Source organism: Tachypleus tridentatus, chromosome 12 (genome assembly GCF_004210375.1).
Source record: "Tachypleus tridentatus isolate NWPU-2018 chromosome 12, ASM421037v1, whole genome shotgun sequence".
In the NCBI taxonomy this organism is placed as follows: domain Eukaryota; kingdom Metazoa; phylum Arthropoda; class Merostomata; order Xiphosura; family Limulidae; genus Tachypleus; species Tachypleus tridentatus.
This window is the reverse complement of record NC_134836.1, coordinates 65,806,456-65,832,516: the sequence shown is the minus strand read 5'-3', so window position 1 is coordinate 65,832,516 and position 26,061 is coordinate 65,806,456. Positions and strand designations below refer to the sequence as shown.

Genomic DNA, 26,061 nt, shown 5'->3' with positions numbered 1-26,061 from the left:
TTATTTACGTAAACCGGGGATACTCTTTACGAAACGTCGAATCTGGCATATAAAAGTAACACCAGGCACACGAGTCATACACAAAACATCTCTAGACAAATATCCTATCTGGTTCCGACACTTCGCTGCTCGTGGTGGATTTAATTCTCTTTGTAAGATCCACTTTTGATACGTTCCTTCTGATTCTACTGGAGAAATGTTCCACCATTTTGACATTCTTTCTTCGTCTTGTGTTGAGTTGCATGAGGTAAGGTCGGCGTATACAGAGATACCCTGAAAAGGATGTAATAATTTTTCTGTAAATCCTAGATTATTGATGGGGCTTTAGCTCTTCGGTTTTATAAATAATTAACAAATATACATATATTTATGCACGAAGTTGCTCATAGGCCCCTAACTTTGTTGATTATACTGCTCCATATGTAAGAAAGTTTGTTTTTTATGTAAAATCAACAATACAATTAATTCCATTAACTTGTTTTGTTTTTGATATGAATTTCGCGCAAAGCTATACGAGGGCTATCTGCGCTAGCCATTCCTAATTTAGCAGTGTAACACTAGAGGGAAGGCAGCTAGTTATCACCACCCATGGCCAACTCTTGGGCTACTCTTTTACCAACGAATAGTGGGACTGACGGAGTCGAAGTTATCGGATTTTAAGTTATTTTCCAAAATGCTTAATTTCCAAGCTGCTTATAACCCTTTGACTTTGAATATCACACTCCTCCTATCAACACAAGAAGTGTGCGTAAATTTTTAAAGAGAAAGCATAAACTCAATAATAAAATTACGTTTCCTCTGATTTTTCTTAAATAGAAAAAATAAAGAGTTATTCCGCTCACTTTTGCTGTGTTGTCTTCCATTGTGTTTAAAAGTTAGTTTTTTTAACTTCACGCAAAGCTACACGAGGGCTATCTGCACAAGCCTTCCTTAATTTAGCACTAAAAAACTAGAGAACAGGCGGCTGGTCATCATCGCCCACTGCCAACGTTTGGGCTTCTCTTTTACCAACGAATAATGGGATTGGCCGTCACATTATAATGCCCCCGCTGCTTAAATGACGAGCATGTTTTGTGCGACGGGGATTCGAATTCGCGCGCGACCCTCAGATTACGAGTCAAGCACCATAACCACCTGGCCATGCTGGGTCTGGAAGTTACTGAGCGACCCAACTTTTGATATCCTGCAGTTTTTCTAAACTACTGTGAAAGTTTATTTGTTTGAAGTTAAGTACTCTGCCCACCACGGGTATCGAAACCCGGTTTCTAGCAGTATAACTCCGCAGACACACCACTGTGGTACTTTGAGGGGGGTACTCTGAACGCTTAAGAACCGATGATATGATATTTACTTAATATATGACTGCTTCCTTTCCATACATACTTGTCATTTCACAAGATAAAATAATTGTTAGTTCAAATGTACAACAACAGGGACTTTTACAGCGAACATTTATTATTTTAATGATTACAACGTTTCGATCCATAGTATTATGTAAAAATTTGGTATTCCGTTCCTCATAATCACATTCACAGAAAAAAATAAAACGACAACATGAGTTCGTTCAACGCTCTCCCGCCATTTTCAGGGTTCGTATTTCACTTTTCTGCTCTCTGTTTAATGCTGGATTCAAATCCCGGATTTCAGCAGTGTAAGCTTGAAACTTATCGCTTACCCACTGTGATACTCATTCTTCAAGATCTCACAAAAATAATTGAGAAGTGACATTTTTAAAGATCCATTCTGATAATGAAAATATATTATATTTGCTGTAAACATGTTTACAGTTTTAACATTATAACACTTAATTCCGTGTTTTTTTTATTAATGGGGATTTGGTGTTCGACATCACAATTTTAATTAATGAGAATTAATTAATCTAGATCTTTAATATCTCAAACAAGTATTCCCTTTAGTTAAATGCAAATTAATTTCTGTAGTTTGGTGTATATTAATGAACCACATAAGAATAGCTTTTACAATATGATATAAAGGATATTTTGTGATGAATAAATGATTGGTTCTAGTGCAGAAATTGGACAGTCACGTATTAATAAAATTTGTCTAACTAGTTTTATTAATATTGAAAGTAATTAATTATAATTTAAAGTTGTTGTTAACCGAGTTCAGTTTTGATTTAATTAATCTTTATAAATTGTACTGAGCCGAGTCTAGCTTTGAGTTCGTTAACTGATTTGGAATAAATTAATGATGCAAGGTAGCATTTTGAAACAGAATCTTGCGCAACAAGTCAACAGTCACAGGTAATACTAATGATTGCGATAGAGGGGGACACATGCGATTTTTTTTTAACAGGCATCATATTTCCAATTAACTTTAAGGAAAAAAATATATATATTCAAAATTTAATCAGTAGTGTTTTGAAAACTTTTCTTCAAGCTCTCTACATATACACGTGTTAGATATTATTGTTTACTGTTGAGCCCAAAGTAACACAAAGACTTGTTTGTTCTGAATTTCGCGCAAAGCTACTCGAGGGCTATCTGCGATAGCCGTCCCTAATTTAGCAGTGCAAGGCCACTGTCCACCGCCAACTCTTGGGCTATACGTTTACCAACGAATAGTGGGATTGACCGTCACATTATTACGCCCCCACACCTGAAAGGGCGAGCATGTTTGGTGTGACGGGGATTCGAACCCGCGACCCTCGGATTACGAGTCGAACGCCTTAACCCGCTTGGCCATGCCGGGCCCTAAGTAACACAATAAACTACCTATGCTCCGTCAATCACTGCTTTGGAATCCTGATTTTTAGTGTTATAAGCTCACAGACGTGCCGCTGAGACATCAGGATCTTTAAGTTGTATTATTAAATTATATTATTACAGTTAAGATACCTTTTTTGTTTGTTGGTGGTGGTGATAATCGCACTGCTACATCACAGATGTTAAAATCCAATTTTTAGTGGCATAAGCCTTCAGATGTAACGCCATCAGAGAGACTGATGATATGTACAGTGTACTAGAGTTACTGGCTACGTAATGTATCAGCTTCAATTCATTCTCCACACTGTGCTGTTTGTCAATATGAAACTCTCAGATCGTGATTTCTAGGTGTTGCTTTTAGATATGAAATCCCCCAATCCTAATTTTTACTTTCTATGTTTTGATAAAATGTCTAGAAATCCCTACCCGAACATATTTTATAAGTAAATAAAACTAGAGTGAAATTATAGAATTGTTTTTTAAACCTACCAGAGTGGTGACGTTTTTCTTAACAGTGTTATTCTAATCATAATGTTCCCCAAAACATAAGTATTTACATCTTCCATGTTAATCATCCCAGAAAGGGGTGTTATAGTAAATCCATACTGGGTTTTCTACTTTGTTTGTTTGTTTGTTTTGGAATTTCGCACAAAGCTACACGAGAGCTATCTGTGCTAGCCTTCCCTAATTTAGCAGTGTAAGATTAGAGGGAAGGCAGCTGGTTATAATCACCCACCACCAATTCTTGGGCTACTCTTTTACCAACGAATAGTGGGATTGACCGTCACATTATAACGCTCCCACGGTTGAAAGGGCTAGCATGTTTGGTTTGATGTGACGGGGATTCGAGCCCGCGACCCTCAGATTACGAGTCGAGTGCCTTAACCACCTGGCCATGCCGGGCCATTATCCGTATCGAAAATGATATGTTCAGTGATATGTCTAATGTCTAATGAGTTGTTTCCCAAAGTGTGAGCCGCAGCTTCACAGGGGGCCGAAAACAAAAATCCTGAATTAGTTTTAATTCTAAATGAACAACAAAATATGATGAATGAATTAAATTGCTTCACATTTTAAAACAAAGATGACATAACCTTACATAAAATTCAGCACTTATTTAATGGCTCATCACTCTACAAACTTAACCCCAACAGAATAAACTACTAATGGTCAAACTTTAATACATTATAAATTGATAAGAATAGGATTGTTTATTTGTTTTTTTTAAATTTCGCACAAAGCTACTCAAAGACTATCTGCGCTAGCCGTCCCTAATTTAGCAGTGTAGGATTAGAGGAAAGGCAGCTAGTCATCACCATCCACCGCCAACTTTTGGACTAATCTTTTACCAACGAATAGAGGGATTGACCGTTACATAATAACGTTCCCACGACTGAAAGATTACGAGTCAAGTGTCTTAACTACCTGGGCATACCTGGACTGATTAAGATGTAAAAGTTGGATATAGAACTAATGTAACTTAGCCTATTTTACATTTAACTACAGGATACAGATGTTGGTTAATTAGAAGTTTCAATTATCTATAAATAAAAACACGTCAAACATATTGCTTGAAATACCTGGAAGACAGATACAAAACAAGAACTGGGACATGAAGCAAGTGTCTTAATCCGGCATTAATCAGCAAGAAGAGAATTTACGCAATAAAAATGAAATAAGATTTGAAACAGTAATGGCATAACTGTAGTCGACAAGAGAGCTTTTATTTCTGAGAATGAGAGATAATCGAAACCTTGAATTCTCTTAGTGACAAAAAAACATGACTGTGTCTTTGCTTCCAGCGCAAATCTACACAGTATTCCATCTATCACCTAGAGGAAACGAATCCCGGATTTTAGCACTGTAAATCCGTATACTTATCGCTATTTTACTGGGGGTAAACATGGAGTCAAATCATGGTCAGTCTAGATTTGGGAAATTCAGCCTTCGCAGAAGAAGAAAAAATGAAATTATTTTCTTCAATTGTTAATAAAATTCACTGAACGAGTCCTGGTCCTTTATTTGAGATTTGTATTTGTTGGTGGCAGTATCGCATTGATAAAGTTTCTAAGATTACGACAACTTTATTCGTTACTTGGGTGTGTGCGTGTTTTCCTATAGCAAAACCACATTGGGCTATCTGATGAGTCCGCCGAGGGGAATCGAACCCCTAATTTTAGCGTTGCAAGTCTGTAAACTTACCGTTGTATCAGCGGGGGACCCGTTAGTAGGGCAACAATGAAAATTAACAAACAAAACCTTCTCTTTATTGAACTACGATTTTGAATTCAACGATTTCTATGTTGTGTTAAATCATTTATGATTATGTTAGCTCCTCTCAAAAATGAGAATGAATTTATTTGAAATTACTCGTGTTCTGTCTTTCTTAGGGTTAAGTTTCAATCTAAATGGATGTCCGACATCTCTCAGTCTCTATTTACAAAGAAAAGGTTAAACCTCAGTTCTGTTCAAACGTCGGCTCATAGAAGACCTGCACACGTATCGTCTCCATGTGGTTTTCGATTGTAAAATAATAATTGACTGTTTAACTCAATAAAGCCCTTTTAAAATAAAATAAAAAAGTTTATAAATGTTTTTTAAATCAAGTTATGATCAAACCAACTTCCGTGTTTAAAAGGAAAGATCAGATATTTTGCTATTTACTACTTTATTCGCGTCTTTATTGAAAAACTCAACTTTCTAACAACTGAAGCACACAAAACTTTCATGCGTAGTTCCTGATTGGAGGATCTGTAAATTCCAAGTCAATCATGACAAGTGGTTTCATACTAATTATAATATCGGAAAGGCCCAAACAGATACGTAATAAGAAGCTTTTTGCACATTATAAGCAATTGAAAATGTTCAAGATATTTTGTTGGCTGCGTTTCATTATTTGGACTTTCATACAAGACAAATGAAAGGGAATTATTGTGAAGGTTTAGGAACAAATTGTGAGAGGAGAATTCGTCTCGAGGTTTTATTACAAGATATACAAGAAATATTATTTTGGAGAATTTAATACAAGACACGTACCCGTTTACACTCTTGTCCCTAAGAAATGCGTCCACCAACGGTCAGTTGCAAACTCACTTTGTTAATCTGAAGATGATCTAAAAAGGTCGAAACATTGTTCTGTACTTTATTTTAAATAAAGTGTTAATACCCATCCCAGCCGTCTTTAGAATACATTTTTAGTTCAAGTGGGTTTCTTGTCATCATGAAAGTTAGCCAATCATAAACTTTTATTTGTTTTGTTGTTTTCGAGCAAAGCCAAATTGGGCTATTTGCTGTATTCTCTGCTGGGAATCAAACCCAAAGTTTTAGTGTTGTAAATCCTACCGGAAGATTTGTTTTGTTTTAGGTTTTTTTTTTAATTTCGCGCAAAGTTACTCGAGGGCTATCTGCGCTAGTCGTCCCTAATTTAGCAGTGTAAGACGAGAGGGAAGGCAGCTAGTCATCACTATCCACCACCAACTCTTGGGCTACTCTTTTACCAACGAATAGTGGGATTGACCATAACATTATAACGGTCCCACGGCTGGAAGGGCGAGCATGTTTGGTGTGACTGGGATTTGAACCCGCGACCCTCGGATTACGAGTCGAACGCCTTAACACGCTTGGCCATGCCGGGCCTTACCAGGAGATAGCCATAAAAAGACGGCATATTTTCATTAATCTCCCGTTAGATATCTCTCACAGCGGTTGCCCATTCAGTGATAAGTTTTGATTATTCAGGGTAAAAATTTTGGTTAACGTTTAATCGAAAAATTTATCTTCTTTAGACAATTTTCCTGATTATTTCACTTGGTGAAAAAAAGTAGCGTATTTATTATTTATCACAAATACATATGTGATCTCTAACATTTTCTTGAGTTTATTAGCTTAAGTTATTTATTTTATTAATACTTCAAACCTGATAAATACAAAGCGCCCTTTCCAGGAGACCATCGATAAGTCTAATGACTTGCTAAAATGTGGGGTTCCATTTCCCTCGGTGGACAAAGTAGAAAGACCCTGCATAGCCAAGTGGGTTAAGGCGTTCGGCTCGTAATTCCTGTCACACCAAACATGCTCACCCTTTTAACCGTGGGGGCGTTATATTGTGAGGGTCAATCCCACTATTCGTTGGCAAAAGAATGGCCCAAGAGTTGGCGGTGAGTGGTGATGACTAGCTGCTTTCCCTCTAGTCTTACACTGCTAAAGTATGGACGGTTAGCGCAGATAACCCTCGTGTAGCTTTGTGCGAAATTCCAAAACAAACTAACAAACACCTGTCCCCTGGTGGATAAGCGGTAAGTTTATGGAATTACAAAGTTAAATTCTGGAGTTCGATTTCCTGCATCATACAGAACCCACTTAAATACTTGTATCTTTGTATTATATTGTTGTCTATAATGTAAATTTTGTGTTTAAGTTGATCTTTCTTATGAACTGTTTATCAATCTTTTTATTTCAAACATATAACAAAATTTCATTGCTGCTTAGTGCCATTTCATCTTATATAGCACTATCTGATATTTGTGACAGTTCAATCTCGGACATCACAGTGCGCATTTTAGTTCTATAAAGCTCCCTTCACCCATCGGTTTGTCAGTTTACAGATTTACAATGATAAATTCTGGGTTCTGTTTTCCGCAGTTAAGCGTGGCTTGTCCGTTAACAAAACAAAACAACAACAAAAAACAGTATCATACAGCTCACTATTATAACAACGAGCTGGGTTAAGTTATACCAATTTAGAGCGCCACATTGTAGCCATCAGTCTCCCCAACCTTGGACCTTCCAAACCTTACAACTTAGCCTATAATGTTATTATGGTAAGCTTAGATGTATAGGTTTAGTTGTTTTAGCCGTTAGAATGGGCTGAAACATTGGGATTCATGGTTTGTGACACGTTCCCTGTCATTTTTACTCTATCACTTCCAAATTAGGAACGGTTAAGATAGATAACTCTTGTGTAGCTGAACGAGAAATTTAACAAAAACAAGTATAACTTTCTCCCTGTACAATATTTTATTACTGAGTTTCGAAAAATATTTGTAATTCCAGTCTTTTAGTCTTTTCTCTACTCTTTTCTTTGTTTTTATCTGAGTTTATCAAATTTACTGCTATATTTTCGTGTTATCTCACTATCAGAAACAGTGCTTTTATCTGAGTTTAACAACTTTACTACTATATTTTACATGTTATCTCACTATCAGCCCGGCATGGCCAAGTGTGTTAAGGCGTTCGACTCGTAATCCGAGGGTCGCGGGTTCGAATCCCAGTCGCACCAAACATGCTCGCCCTTTCAGCCGTGGGGGCGTTATAATGTGACGGTCAATCCCACTATTCGTTGGTAAAAGAGTAACTTAAGAGTTGGCGGTTGGTGCTGATGATAGCTGCCTTCCCTCTCGTCTTACACTGCTAAATTAGGAACGGCTAGCGCAGATAGCCCTCGAGTACCTTTGCGCGAAAATTAAAAAAAACAATCTCCCTATCAGAAGCAGTGCTTCTGTCTGAGTTTACCAACTTTTCTTCTGTATTTTATACGTTATCTCACTATCAGAAACACTGTTTTTTTCTGATACTTTTGGCCTTTGCATTTTTTCTTAGTTGTAGAGAGAGCTTTCTTTATTTCTTCTTGTTCACAATTTTCTTTGGATTGTTTTTATCTCCATAGTTTCACTTCATTTCATGTTGTTTGTCTATATATTTGTTTTTGTATTTCTACCACTGTTTTTTTTATATTTTAATTTCTATCTTTTATGTTGTCTGTTCTTTAACTTCTGTTATTGTCCTTTTTATTTATTCGTTTCTCGTTTACTAATTTTTCTATTTTCTGTCCTACGTTCATACATGTTGTGTATTAAACACAATGCTTCTTAATCTGCCGTGCCCACTGCTGGTATCGAAGCACGATATTTGGCGTTATAACCTTTCAGATTTACCGCTAAATCAGGGGTTTTACTTCAGGCTCTGCCTCATATCTTTCCTTCCCTTACGCATTCATTTTACTAACAAAGTTTTATTCATTTTCCACTATTCCTTCTGTATATTTGATTGTCATTTTATTTATTTTTTGAGGTCTCGAATTTGGAAGATATTTTTCACACTTTCCAGTTTTGTAGCCTAGTAATTTTATTCTTATGTTATTTTTATGTGCGTTTGAAGTTTATAACTATTTGCTTAATGACCAGCGGAAAGAGACAAAAATAAAGAAGTCACGCGTACATTATGCAATATTAATCTGGGGAGTTTCAAATGAATTATTTCTTCCTAAAAAGGAATGAAGAGGCTCTTGTTTGTCAGAGATGAGTTTGAAAGAAAACAAATCCATACTTTAATGATCGTGAAGTCTATAATAGGACCATTTAGTAATGACGAACATGAAATATTCAACTGTAATAGGACCAATTAGTTGGGCAACATAATGACGTGCATGAAATATTCAACTTTATTCTCTATCTTTTGAGAACGTGGAATAATAACGTTTACACTTTAATGTAAAATAAGTTCGATTTATAAACAACTTTACTCTCTTTTTACTCGTACAGAGAGACAGATGTAATAACTCGACATTACACTATTTGTACTCGTACAGAGAGACAGATGGAATAACTCGACATTACACTATTTGTACTTGTACAGAGAGACAGATCAAGTAACTTAACATTACACTCTTTGTTCTCGCACAAAGAGACAGATTGAATAACTTAAAATTACACTATTTGTACTCGTACAGAGAGACAGATGGAATAACTTAACATTACACTATTTGTACTTTTACAGAGAGACAGATGAAATAACATAACATTACACTATTTGTACTTGTACAGAGAGACAGATTGAATAACTCAAAATTACACTATTTATACTCGTACAGAGAGACAGATGTAATAACTCGACATTACACTATTTGTACTCGTACAGAGAGACAGATCAAGTAACTTAACATTACACTCTTTGTTCTCGCACAAAGAGACAGATGTAATAACTCGACATTACACTATTTGTACTCGTACAGAGAGACAGATCAAGTAACTTAACATTACACTCTTTGTTCTCGCACAAAGAGACAGATTGAATAACTTAAAATTACACTATTTGTACTCGTACAGAGAGACAGATGGAATAACTTAACATTACACTATTTGTACTTGTACAGAGAGACAGATTGAATAACTCAAAATTACACTATTTGTACTCGTACAGAGAGACAGATGGAATAACTTAACATTACACTATTTGCACTTGTACAGAGAAACATATTGAATAACTCAAAATTACACTATTTGTACTCGTACAGAGAGACAGATGTAATAACTCGACATTACACTATTTGTACTCGTACAGAGAGACAGATGTAATAACTCGACATTACACTATTTGTACTCGTACAGAGAGACAGATGGAATAACTCGACATTACACTATTTGTACTCGTACAGAGAGACAGATCAAGTAACTTAACATTACACTCTTTGTTCTCGCACAAAGAGACAGATTGAATAACTTAAAATTACACTATTTGTACTCGTACAAAGAGACAGATGAAATAACTTAACATTACACTATTTGTACTTATACAGAGAAACAGATGAAATAACTTAACATTACACTATTTGTACTTATACAGAGAGACAGATCAAGTAACTTAACATTACACTCTTTGTTCTCGCACAAAGAGACAGATTGAATAACTTAAAATTACACTATTTGTACTCGTACAGAGAGACAGATGGAATAACTTAACATTACAGTATTTGTTCTTATACAGAGAGACAGATGAAATAACTTAACATTACACTATTTGTACTCGTACAGAGAAACATATTGAATAACTCAAAATTACACTATTTGTACTCGTACAGAGAAACATATTGAATAACTCAAAATTACACTATTTGTACTCGTACAGAGAGACAGATGGAATAACTCGACATTACACTTTTTGTACTCGTACAGAGAGACAGATGGAATAACTCGACATTACACTATTTGTACTCGTACAGAGAGACAGATCAAGTAACTTAACATTACACTCTTTGTTCTCGCACAAAGAGACAGATTGAATAACTTAAAATTACACTATTTGTACTCGTACAAAGAGACAGATGAAATAACTTAACATTACACTATTTGTACTTATACAGAGAGACAGATGAAATAACTTAACATTACACTATTTGTACTTATACAGAGAGACAGATGAAATAACTTAACATTACACTATTTGTACTTGTACAGAGAGACAGATGAAATAACTTAACATTACACTATTTGTACTTGTACAGAGAGACAGATTGAATAACTCAAAATTACACTATTTGTACTCGTACAGAGAGACAGGTGTAATAACTTAAAATTACACTATTTGTACTCGTACAGAGAGACAGATGGAATAACTCGACATTACACTATTTGTACTCGTACAGAGAGACAGATCAAGTAACTTAACATTACACTCTTTGTTCTCGCACAAAGAGACAGATTGAATAACTTAAAATTACACTATTTGTACTCGTACAGAGAGACAGATGGAATAACTTAACATTACACTATTTGTACTTGTACAGAGAGACAGATTGAATAACTCAAAATTACACTATTTGTACTCGTACAGAGAGACAGATGGAATAACTTAACATTACTTTATTTGCACTTGTACAGAGAAACATATTGAATAACTCGACATTACACTATTTGTACTCGTACAGAGAGACAGATGGAATAACTCGACATTACACTATTTGTACTCGTACAGAGAGACAGATGGAATAACTCGACATTACACTATTTGTACTCGTACAGAGAGACAGATCAAGTAACTTAACATTACACTCTTTGTTCTCGCACAAAGAGACAGATTGAATAACTTAAAATTACACTATTTGTACTCGTACAGAGAAACATATTGAATAACTCAAAATTACACTATTTGTACTCGTACAGAGAGACAGATGGAATAACTCGACATTACACTATTTGTACTCGTACAGAGAGACAGATGAAATAACTTAACATTACACTATTTGTACTTGTACAGAGAGACAGAATGAATAACTCAAAATTACACTATTTGTACTCGTACAGAGAGACAGATGGAATAACTTAACATTACACTATTTGCACTTGTACAGAGAAACATATTGAATAACTCAAAATTACACTATTTGTACTCGTACAGAGAAACATATTGAATAACTCAAAATTACACTATTTGTACTCGTACAGAGAGACAGATGGAATAACTCGACATTACACTATTTGTACTCATTACAGAGAGACAGATGGAATAACTCGACATTACACTTTTGTACTCGTACAGAGAGACAGATCAAGTAACTTAACATTACACTCTTTTTTCTCGCACAAAGAGACAGATTGAATAACTTAAAATTACACTATTTGTACTCGTTCAAAGAGACAGATGAAATAACTTAACATTACACTATTTGTACTTATACAGAGAGACAGATGAAATAACTTAACATTACACTATTTGTACTTATACAGAGAGACAGATCAAGTAACTTAACATTACACTATTTGTACTTGTACAGAGAGACAGATGAAATAACTTAACATTACACTATTTGTACTTGTACAGAGAGACAGATTGAATAACTCAAAATTACACTATTTGTACTCGTACAGAGAGACAGGTGTAATAACTCAAAATTACACTATTTGTACTCGTACAGAGAGACAGATGGAATAACTCGACATTACACTATTTGTACTCGTACAGAGAGACAGATCAAGTAACTTAGCATTACACTCTTTGTTCTCGCACAAAGAGACATATTGAATAACTTAAAATTACACTATTTGTACTCGTACAGAGAAACATATTGAATAACTCAAAATTACACTATTTGTACTCGTACAGAGAGACAGATGGAATAACTCGACATTACACTATTTGTACTCGTACAGAGAGACAGATGAAATAACTTAACATTACACTATTTGTACTTGTACAGAGAGACAAAATGAATAACTCAAAATTACACTATTTGTACTCGTACAGAGAGACAGATGGAATAACTTAACATTACACTATTTGCACTTGTACAGAGAAACATATTGAATAACTCAAAATTACACTATTTGTACTCGTACAGAGAAACATATTGAATAACTCAAAATTACACTATTTGTACTCGTACAGAGGGACAGATGGAATAACTCGACATTACACTATTTGTACTCGTACAGAGAGACAGATGGAATAACTCGACATTACACTTTTTGTACTCGTACAGAGAGACAGATCAAGTAACTTAACATTACACTCTTTTTTCTCGCACAAAGAGACAGATTGAATAACTTAAAATTACACTATTTGTACTCGTTCAAAGAGACAGATGAAATAACTTAACATTACACTATTTGTACTTATACAGAGAGACAGATGAAATAACTTAACATTACACTATTTGTACTTATACAGAGAGACAGATCAAGTAACTTAACATTACACTATTTGTACTTGTACAGAGAGACAGATGAAATAACTTAACATTACACTATTTGTACTTGTACAGAGAGACAGATTGAATAACTCAAAATTACACTATTTGTACTCGTACAGAGAGACAGGTGTAATAACTCAAAATTACACTATTTGTACTCGTACAGAGAGACAGATGAAATAACTCGACATTACACTATTTGTACTCGTACAGAGAGACAGATCAAGTAACTTAGCATTACACTCTTTGTTCTCGCACAAAGAGACAGATTGAATAACTTAAAATTACACTATTTGTACTCGTACAGAGAGACTGATGGAATAACTTAACATTACACTATTTGTACTCGTACAGAGAGACAGATGGAATAACTCGACATTACACTATTTGTACTCGTACAGAGAGACAGATCAAGTAACTTAACATTACACTCTTTTTTCTCGCACAAAGAGACAGATTGAATAACTCAAAATTACACTATTTGTACTCGTAACAGTTAAAACTGTAACACATATAAATGTGATATCTATCAAGTTAAAACTGTAACACATATAAATGTAATATCTATCAAGTTAAAACTGTAACACATATAAATGTGATGTTTATCAAGTTAAAACTGTAACACATATAAATGTGATGTTTATCAAGTTAAAACTGTAACACATATAAATGTGATATCTATCAAGTTAAAACTGTAACACATATAAATGTCATATCTATCAAGTTAAAACTGTAACACATATAAATGTGATATCTATCAAGTTAAAACTGTAACACATATAAATGTCATATCTGTCAAGTTAAAACTGTATCACATATAAATGTGATGTTTATCAAGTTAAAACTGTAACACATATAAATGTGATGTTTATCAAGTTAAAACTGCAACACATATAAATGTGATGTTTATCAAGTTAAAACTGTAACACATATAAATGTGATGTTTATCAAGTTAAAACTGTAACACATATATATGTGATGCTTATCAAGTTAAAACTGTAACACATATAAATGTAATATCTATCAAGTTAAAACTGTAACACATATAAATGTGATATCTATCAAGTTAAAACTGTAACACATATAAATGTAATATCTATCAAGTTAAAACTGTAAGACATAAATGTGATGTTTATCAAGTTAAAACTGTAACACATATAAATGTGATGTTTATCAAGTTAAAACTGCAACACATATAAATGTGATGTTTTCAAGTTAAAACTGTAACACATATAAATGTGATGTTTATCAAGTTAAAACTGTTACACATATAAATGTGATATCTATCAAGTTAAAACTCTAACACATATAAATGTGATATTTATCAAGTTAAAACTGTAAGACATAAATGTGATGTTTATCAAGTTAAAACTGTAACACATATAAATGTGATGTTTATCAAGTTAAAACTGTAACACATATAAATGTGATGTTTATCAAGTTAAAACTGTAACACATATAAATGTGATGTTTATCAAGTTAAAACTGTAACGCATATAAATGTATGTTAATCAAGTTAAAACTGTAACACATATATATGTGATGTTTATCAAGTTAAAACTGTAACACATATAAATGTAATATCTATCAAGTTAAAACTGTAACACATATAAATGTGATCTCTATCAAGTTAAAACTGTAACACATATAAATGTGATGTTTATCAAGTTAAAACTGTATCACGTATAAATGTGATATCTATCAAGTTAACACAACATTTGAACTTACTTATTGCCAATCGTAAAGCTATTATGTGGTGAGCCACGGGTATCGAAACATAATTTGTATTGTTTTAGGCCGCCTGTGGGTTTACCGCTGAGTCAGTGGAGGCCAGTATATCGGAAAATGTAATTGTTTCTTTTAACCTTAAGCTACAGAATAATCTATCTGTGACCCTCCCATTTCAAGGAGTCGAATCTCGAATGTTTGTGTCGTAACTCCAAGAATTTACCGCTGATCTTCTGGGACAGAGATTCTGAAACTATAGTCTGAAACATCCTGGGTGCCAGCGGTAGTGCATCAAATTTATGTAATTACAGTTTACTGAAAGAATAACAAGCAAAATAAAGTCCTAAGACATTATGAAACTAATATCGTAATACATATAAATCCAAAACTAATAACAATTGTAAACACAAATAGAATTATGTAAATTCGTTGTGCGCCCTTCCGATCGCAAAAAAACAAGACAGTTGATTTACATTTAGTTTGTTTGTTCTTGATTTCGCTCAAAGCTACACAAGGACTATCTGTGCTAGCCGTCCCTAATTTAGTAGTGTAAAACAAGAGGGAAGGCAGCTAGTCATCACCCCCCCCCTCGCCAACTCTTGGACAACTCTTTTTACCAATGATTAATGGAATTGATCGAAACTTTATAACACTCCCACGGCTGGAAGAGCGGGCAAGTTTTGTGTGACAAAGATTCGAACTCGCGATCCTTAGATTACGAGCCGAGTTTCTTAACCACCTAGCCATGCCGGGCCGATTTCCAGTTGAATTGACGCATAGAAAACTGAAATATAGAAATAATATAAATGTGGAGTCGAATCTTTGCTTGAAACTGTCAGACATTGACCAGGAAATTCACTGAATTGTTTCAACAAAGCAGTATCATCCTTCGCAGTAAAGTAAGTTGTAAGGTTTAAAAACATTTTCAATATTTAAATATATTTTCAATGTTCGTTGTTACAACTGAAATTAAGCTGTAAGAGATAGTAAACTAGGCATACGATATACCAGTTACACATGATAGAAACTATTTTTAACCATAGGCGGTCCACCAACACGGTAAAGAAGTTAAACGGGGTCTGCTGGTTGGCAAATTTGGAAACCCCTGTTTTGGAGGATTCGAAAATGGGATTTAGGCTTTCAGAGCTTAAATATAGGTAATAATATATAACAATCGCTAGCTAACGAGATGGTAAATCCAGATATTCCATTGGATATAATTTTAATTAATTTAAAGGCTCCGCTCAGGCTTTAAGTTTGTTAAAGTTTTATAGTGTAATTGCGTCGTGATAAATTCCATTAAACAGCCACTAGCGTAGCCCTTATTGCGAGATTGAATATAATTTTATTACACTATACTTTATGTTTCTTGAAATTGTGCTGTAAAATAAAGGTAAATTTAGTGGTAGAACGTGTAAAGCTACGAGTAAGGAATCCAAATAACGTTTTATTTCAAAGTGTTTTTAACGTGTCTACAAAACAGGAGTATATGGTCGAATCGATTTCTGTTTGCTTCTTTGATCGTTAAAATGAAATGTACCTATGATGTGTGAAACAAATAACTTTTTAATTAGTTTTTAAATAATAATTAAAATGACCAAAATGTTCCTCCAAAAAGACGAGACCTATCTCAAAGGTTTTTGGATTCGTAAAGTATACGTGTTCCAATTCGAGTTTTCTGTTTCTATAACATTTGCCTTTATAAAGGATTTGTTTTAGCCCTAAATGATATTATCGTTTCATATTTGCAGATACATTTTTATTTGAAAAATCGTCTAAATGTGGGGGGTTCGAATCTCCTGACGTACTTGTCCTTACAGACATGGGAGCACTACCACGTAACGCTCAATCCCACTCTTCGTTGTTAGAAGAGAAAACCGAGTTGGCGGTGGGTGTTAGTGTTAACAAATTCGGGATTTGTTTAACAAAGATATACTATAAATAGTAGTTATTCATGTAGACAGGGCCCGGCATGGCCAAGCGTGTTAAGGCATGCGACTCGTAATCTGAGGGTCGTGGGTTCGGATCGCCGTCGCGCCAAACATGCTCGCCCTTTCAGCTGTGGGGGCATTATAATGTGACGGTCAATCCAACTGTTCGTTGGTAAAAGAGTTGGCGGTGGGTGGTGATGTCTAGCTGCCTTCCCTCTAGTCTTACACTACTAAATTAGGGACGGCTAGCACAGATAGCCCTCGAGTAGGTTTGTGCGAAATTCAAAAACAAACAAACAATCATGTAGACAGACTGGCCAAGCGAAAGGAAACCAACTTCATGAGTTATATTTTGTATTCTTAATCTGAAGATGACGTAAGAAGGCCGAAACGTTGTTCTCCTCTTTATTTTAACAAAAGTTTTAAAACTCATACCAACCGTCTTTAAAATACATTTTTTGCTCCAAGTTGGTTTTTCGTTGTCATGAGTTATATGATACACAATCGCTAAAAGTTTAATTATCTCGATTACTTTTCAAAATTTTTTCTCCTTTGTTTATATAATAAAATTAAGAGGAAAATGGAAAGAAATTTAGGGTAAAACAAAAACATTGCACAACTTTCAGTGATTAGCTTTTGCAGTGTTAATACACTTAGTTAGAGATGTAACATAAGTCTCAGTTGTCTTAAGCTTACTTGTTTTGTTAAGCACAAAGATACTCAAAGGACTATCTGTGCTCTGTCCATCACGGGTATCGAAACCTGGTTTCTAGCAGTATAGGTCTGCAGACATACCACTGTGCCATTATGGGGGGCTGTCTTAAGCTAAACTAAACATTTTGAGAAATTACCTTTTCAGGAGTCCCCCAGTGGGACAACGGTAATAAGTCTTCGGATTTACAACGCTAAAATCAGGGATTCGATACCCCTTGGTGGACACAGTAGATAGCCCGATGTAGCTTTGCTATAATAAAACACACCTTTTCCTGGATGACTTACTACGAAGATTTCAATCATGACACAGTTAAGCCTACATGTCATGTCAAATTACTGTTGGGCTATTTATTAGCCTGAGTGAGTTGTGGAGAATCAGATAAGTTATGGAGAGGTACCTGATTGGGTGTCCTTACTCTCCATCAGACTTAGTCCTTCCGTTTGCCTAGGTCCTATTTTTAATGGCCGATGTTGGATATATGAACTACAAGTGTTTTTTGATTTGAAATGGCCCTTAAAAAGTTACAAAAACAGTGACATTTACGTGTCAAAACTGTTGACTGTTTAATAAATGTTAACGTTAGGTCAACATAGAAACTACTACTCCAACTCGGAAAAATAAGGTCTACGTAGTGAGTGATGAGCCCCGAAAGTTTTAAGAACCGTCTAACATTGTTGTTCTTTTCAAAGCGCAAAGTTACATAAAGGGCTAACTTTTCTGTGCTCATCGCAGTTATCAAACAAAAATATTTTGTGTTATAGCTCTTGAACGCAATTGTTGAGTAAAAGCGGGCAAATATTGCTCGTACACAACTGGACAAACTAGCGACGTCTATAACTTCTCGTTGCGTCATAATTTTAATTTGTGAAAAAAAAACCTAAGTTTAGTATTAACTGAGATTTGTGTTTGAAGGTGGAGCAACATCTCACATATATAGTTTTTCATTTTATTTTGCATTGTTAACTTAGTATATGAAGCTAGGAATAACCTGAGTTTTCTAAGCCTGACTGAAATCTTGTGAGATGTTATTAGGACAACGGTAGAAAATCTAGAATACAGAGTGGGAACCTAATTGGTGAATCAGTGCATTTTAATCGTTACATTCGACACTTTCAGTTAGGCCTATACAAGAAATTTCCTCATTTATTATTACATTAGTTGTTGTTGTTGTTCTGGTCTCTGTAGGCAGCATATTTTGATCGAAAATTACTTACAAATACTGATATTAAAAATAAAATATGCCCTCGGTTTGAGTCAACATGTACATTGGCTGTCGGGCGAAAGCCACGTTAAAACACCATTCATTAATTATAGCATCTCACGTTCATAGCTAAGGGTTTCAGTGTTTGATACGTTTACAAAATTCATGTCTTATTCGGTTTTATTTGGAAATCTTCGGTAAATAATATTACTTTACTTTAGTACCAATAAACCAAAAAAATGATATTATGCTAAGCTAGTACCAATAGCATGATATCACCTTGATTTAGTGCCAATATAGTTAGCGTTAAAATAGTGTTCTAATACAAAACGTTACATTACAGCATGTTTATACACGATATTGTTATACTAAAGTAATTATCTGATACAAATAGTTACATTACAGCATGTTTATACACGATATTGTTATACCAAAGTAATTATCTGATACAAGTAGTTACATTACAGCAGTGTTTATACACGATATTGTTATACTAAAGTAATTATCTGATACAAGTAGTTACATTACAGCATGCTTATACACGATATCGTTATACTAAAGTAATTATCTGGCACAAGTAGTTACATTACAGCATGTTTATAGACGATATTGTTATACCAAAGTAATTATCTGATACAAGTAGTTACATTACAGCAGTGTTTATACACGATATTGTTATACTAAAGTAATTATCTGATACAAGTAGTTACATTACAGCATGTTTATACACGATATCGTTATACTAAAGTAATTATCTGATACAAGTAGTTACATTACAGCATATTTATACATGATAATGTTATACTAAAGTAATTATCTGATACAAGTAGTTACGTTACAGCAGTGTTTATACACGATATTGTTATACTAAAGTAATTATCTGATACAAGTAGTCACATTACAGCATGCTTATACACGATATTGTTATACTAAAGTAATTATCTGATACAAGTAGTTACATTACAGAATGTTTATACACGATATTGTTATACAAAAGTAATTATCTGATACAAGTAGTTACATTACAGCATGTTTATACACGATATCGTTATACTAAAGTAATAATCTGATACAAGTAGTTACATTACAGCATGTTCATACACGATAATGTTATACTACAGTAATTATCTGATACAAGTAGTTACATTACAGCATGTTTATACACGATATGGTTGTACTAAAGTAATTATCTGATACAAGTAGTTACATTACAGCATGTTTATACACGATATTGTTATACCAAAGTAATTATCTGATACAAGTAGTTACATTACAGCAGTGTTTATACACGGTATTGTTATACTAAAGTAATTATCTGATACAAGTAGTTACATTACAGCATGTTTATACACGATATCGTTATACTAAAGTAATTATCTGATACAAGTAGTTACATTACAACATGTTTATACACGATAATGTTATACTAGAGTAATTATCTTTCAAGTAGTTACATTACAGCATGTTTATACACGATATTGTTATAATAAAGTAATTATCTGATACAAGTAGTTGCATTACAGCATGTTTATACACGATATTGTTATACCAAAGTAATTATCTGATACAAGTAGTTACATTACAGCATGTTTATACACGATATTGTTATACCAAAGTAATTATCTGATACAAGTAGTTACATTACAGCAGTGTTTATACACAATGTTGTTATACTAAAGTAATTATCTGATACAAGTAGTTACATTACAGCATGTTTATACACGATATCGTTATACTAAAGTAATTATCTGATACAAGTAGTTATATTACATCATGTTTATACACGATAATGTTATACTAGAGTAATTATCTTTCAAGTAGTTACATTACAGCATGTTTATACACGATATTGTTATAATAAAGTAATTATCTGATACAAGTAGTTACATTACAGCATGTTTATACACGATATTGTTATACTAAAGTAATTATCTGATACAAGTAGTTACATTACAGCATGTTTATACACGATATTGTTATACTAAAGTAATTATCTGATACAAGTTGTTACATTACAGCATGTTTATACACGATATTGTTATACTAAAGTAATTATCTGATACAAGTAGTTACATTACAGCATGTTTATACACGATATCGTTATACTAAAGTAATTATCTGATACAAGTAGTTATATTACATCATGTTTATACACGATAATGTTATACTAGAGTAATTATCTGATACAAGTAGTTACATTACAGCATGTTTATACACGATATTGTTATACTAAAGTAATTATCTGATACAATTAGTTACATTACAGCATGTTTATACATGATATCGTTATACTAAAGTAATTATCTGATACAAGTAGTTACATTACAGCATGTTTATACACGATATTGTTATACTGAAGTAATTATCTGATACAAGTAGTTACATTACAGCAGTGTTTATACACGATATTGTTATACTAAAGTAATTATCTGATACAAGTACTTACATTACAGCATGTTTATACACAATATTGTTATACTAAAATAATTATCTGATACAAGTAGTTACATTACAGCAGTGTTTATGCACGATGTTATTATACTAAAGTAATTATCTGATACAAGTAGTTACATTACAACAGCGTTTATTGTTATACTAAAGTAATTATCTAATACAAGTAGTTACATTACAGCAGTGTTTATACACAATGTTGTTATACTAAAGTAATTATCTAATCCAAATCGTATCATTACAACAGCGTTTATACACAATATTTTTATACTAAAGTAATTATCTGATACAAGTAGTTACATTACAGCATGTTTATACACGATATTGTTATACTAAAGTAATTATCTGATACAAGTAGTTACATTACAGCAGTGTTTATACACGATATTGTTATACTAAAGTAATTATCTGGCACAAGTAGTTACATTACAGCATGTTTATACACGATATTGTTATACTAAAGTAATTATCTGATACAAGTAGTTACATTACAGCAGTGTTTATACACGATATTGTTATACTAAAGTAATTATCTGATACAAGTAGTTACATTACAGCAGTGTTTATACACGATATCGTTATACTAAAGTAATTATCTGATACAAGTAGTTACATTACAGCAGTGTTTATACACGATATTGTTATACTAAAGTAATTATCTGATACAAGTAATTTACATTACAGCGGTGTTTATACACGATATTGTTATACTAAAGTAATTATCTGATACAAGTAGTTACATTACAGCAGTGTTTATACACGATATTGTTATACTAAAGTAATTATCTGATACAAGTAGTTACATTACAGCAGTGTTTATACACGATATTGTTATACTAAAGTAATTATCTGATACAAGTAGTTACATTACAGCAGTGTTTATACACGATATTGTTATACTAAAGTAATTATCTGATACAAGTAGTTACATTACAGCATGTTTATACACGATATTGTTATACTAAAGTAATTATCTGATACAAGTAGTTACATTACAGCAGTGTTTATACACGATATTGTTATACTAAAGTAATTATCTGATACAAGTAGTTACATTACAGCAGTGTTTATACACGATATTGTTATACTAAAGTAATTATCTGATACAAGTAGTTACATTACAGCATGTTTATACACGATATTGTTATACTAAAGTAATTATCTGATACAAGTAGTTACATTAAAGCAGTGTTTATTCACGATATTGTTATACTAAAGTAATTTTCTGAAACAAAGCTGTTTTATTACTGCAGCATTCATTTGATGTTAAGATACACCGTTTACACCTGTTTGAATAGAATAATGGCTGTTTTTAAAATATTGGTACATAGTCGATTCGTCACAGTGTTAACGGACAGTATCATTTAATAACCCTGACATTGCACTGAGGACACTGAATTACACTAAACTTTAATCATAACAACATTTAATTGTAATAATTGGTTTATTTTAATTATATTGTCATTACTCTTCTTAGTTATTGTACAATTATGTGAGCATTTATCTTTTAATATGTTTTTTCCCAGCACCATCTTTACCGTACTGCTTTCTGACTCTATAAGCAAACATTCATTTATTGTAGTGAAATATTTCGGTATTATGGTATTCTAAAAGTTACCATGTCGGAGCAGTTGAATAGACTATTATTGGTCACAAGACGATGTTATGAAGATAATATGAAAAGAAACAAACCGCTAGTGTTTATATGTTCAATAAATAAGACATACTAATGAGTTCTGGATTGAGTAAGTTACGTCGTTGGCAGTGAATACGGATAGAACACAGTGCGTTTGAAATACTGTTATCACACACTCTTTTATTCTTGAAAATTCCTGAGAGAATAGACAATGAATGTAGTATTAACATATATAATAGGCCTAATATTAATGTGTTATGGCAAATACAGTTAACTAAAGAATACTATATTCTTTCTTTATTGCTACTTTTCTTAACACCGTTATTTAAGAAGTTTAATATATCAATTTTTAACATTTTGAATTTTTCACTAAATTTTTCTAGGGATTATCGTTACTTTTGTACATAAATTTAATACTAACCTAAATCTCTAAGCAGGGAATTCGTGAGGTACTATTGGGATTACGGCCGAAAATACCATTAGCAACGAGAGATCCAACTGATATAACAAGGATTCTAATACTTATAAGAAAGTAAGAACAATACATTTAATTAGCAGTGCTCATTTCTATACAAGTTATGATATGAATGCCGTAAACTAGTAAAGCATCAAAAGCCATTAGGCCTAAAATTTGTGACAAAAATCTTGAAAACTGGATATATTTGTTTTTCCCATTCTTCTTAATTTGCCCATTTCAAATTAAAACTTTAGATTTATCTATTTTGTTTTTATTACAGGTTATTGTTTAAAAGGCTTTTCGTTCAATATCAAAACTCGTCAGAACAGAGATAGTGTTCTCCGAAAAGCTATTTCTTTATGGAGTATGACATTATAAAAGCTGACAAAGCATAAGAAACTAATAAGCCTAAAGCTGTAATTATTAGCTTGATTTTTAGTTTTGGTCTATGTAGGTAGTTTGCTTCGATCAGAGATTGCTCGGTTATAGAATAAACATTACATCACCTTAAAGTTTTATTTTAGAAATAACAGTTTAATAAGTTTGGTGTACCTGTCAAGTATTATTTTCTACTGTTCGTATCTAAGTGATGACCGTATAGATTCTGAATGACCAAGTGAACTGTCCAGTTCAAAATTGGTAACTATGCAAATATTCAAAGTAAACAGTCGAGTCCTGAAACGTAAAGAGATATTTCTATTGTAACTAAATCTCTAACATCTGTAAATTGAATAAACACACGAACTCACTACTGTAGTTTAAGAACACAATGCATGTCGATGTAACCTAATCACACCTACACTCATCTCACGTCCATTGTAGAATATTAAAGAATAACGGCTCTAAGAAGTTGTTCCGACAAAGAAAAAGTTCCTTAAGTTTAAAAAACGAAATATTTCATCTTTAATACACTTCATAGTTAAACATGTATATATAATAAGATACATCTTTTGTTAGATTTAGAGCTACGAATATACTGTTAAAAGTTACACGGTATAAAATAGTATTTTGTAAAATACATACCCTGTTCCCTTCCTTCCCATCGATTTAATAAAATTTCTAAAAAAATCTTAATAAAACTTTAACTTTTAAGCCTTATATTACGAACTACCTCAACATGAGCCAAGACCAAAACTGATGAAATAAGAAATAGTCTATTTCAGGATTCAGAACTAACATATAATTTTATTTCTAAGAGTTTTTTCAGTACTATCTTGAACATTACAATTTATATATGGCCTACTGCTATCGATTTATCCCGAGATAAATGAATATATTTATTTAAGTTGTACAAATAACTATACATAAGAATGATATATTGGCGCATCATATATATATTTTCCTCTTCTTTAAGAAATGTTAAAAATGTTTTGGTTGTCTAGTTTCATACTGTAATGGCATTAGCGTGTGGTCTGAAACGTTATAAGATTTCCTTGTTCTAGTTGCTCTGTTTCTTTGTTTTTCATAGAAAGTAAGGTCTATTCTGCCCGACAGGATATTTCAGTAGTATACAGCACTGAGATTAAAAAGGATTGATACCATAATATCCTTTAGTGGTCGATTATGACGTTTATTGGATGTAACGGCGGACTAATGCTGTAAGAGAATACGACGCAATGTTATCAACTGAACAGAGAAAACGAATTGGCGTATTAAATTCAAGTGCGTTTTTAGCCACTTTCCTCCACGAAGATTCTCCTTTAGTGTGCATAACTACGCACTCTATGTTCTCCGTTTACTAGTTGTAATAAATATTTTGATTCCGTTTACTATTTTAGAATACACAAAGTTGAATACGCGAAGAATAGAAAAAAAAAAGATAATTATTTTGTTACTTCTTAATATCTGAGCCTTTTTGATGTTTCAGTTTAAAAAATTTTCATTCACCATAAAACACTGATGGAAGATTTAAAGAGGGGTTCGTATTTTTTGTTCATTTGCTTGTTTCACTGAGTTTACACTGTGAATTCTTAAGCTTTGAAACATAATTCCAAGTTGCATACGCTTGTTTCACTAAAGAAATGATTAGGTGTAAAACATTACCTGAAATGAATCTGAAATATTGATTGATTTTATATTTGAACACAAAGTTACACAATGTCCCCGTCCCACCAAAACATGCTAGCCCTTTCAGCCGTGGGGGCGTTATGAGGTGGCGATCAACCCCACTATTCTTTGGTAAAAGAGTACCTACAAAGTTAGTAATGGGTGGCGATGATTAGCTGCCTTCTCTTTAATCTCGTACTGCTAAATTAAGGACGGCTAGCGTAGACAGCTCTCGTGTAGCTTTGCGCCAAATTTGAAACAAACAAGCTACATAATGAGTTATCTATGCTGTGTCCACCACAAGTATTACACCTCTATTTTTAGCGCTAAAGTAAATACTTTATATATATGATACGGTTTTAATTACATGTGAAACTGTCTTACAGCAGATCGTGTTTGTGAACCAGGAAACTCAACGACATGAATCGATACTTTACAGACATAGAAAGGTAACGTACTCGTTGAATTTGTGAAGCATTCAAAAAGATTTTATAACTTTTGATATGAAATGAGGTAATAATGTAATAACGAAATAAAACGATTTCAGTAAATGTTATTATATACATTTTAAAATCCCTTTTCAGCTGTATTTTAAGAATCATTTAATTATCGAATCATCCTCAGAACTTCACCTACCTTGAGAAGAAAAGGCATCACTAAACGCACGTGCAACATGACGTCTCAGTCTTAAACTAGTCTACTTCAAAC

The 26,061-nt window shown here is 33.2% G+C and overlaps 1 protein-coding gene across 1 annotated transcript; it reads right to left on the bottom strand.

The window, feature by feature from the left end:
• On the bottom strand, positions 1 to 26,061 carry LOC143235648 (uncharacterized). The gene is made up of 2 exons (XM_076473873.1): positions 25,990 to 26,061; positions 1 to 273 (listed from the first exon to the last, which is right to left on the bottom strand). The coding sequence occupies exons 1-2, from the start codon at positions 26,026 to 26,028 to the stop codon at positions 1 to 3; spliced, it is 312 nt and encodes a 103-aa protein (XP_076329988.1). The 5' UTR covers positions 26,029 to 26,061.

Coding starts and splice junctions, on each gene's coding strand:
- LOC143235648 (XM_076473873.1), bottom strand. CDS start 26,028: ATGTTGCACGTGCGTTTAGTGATGCCTTTTCTTCTCAAG. Junction 274..25,989: donor TGATGCCTTTTCTTCTCAAG/GTAGGTGAAGTT, acceptor CATCCTTTTCAG/GGTATCTCTGTATACGCCGA.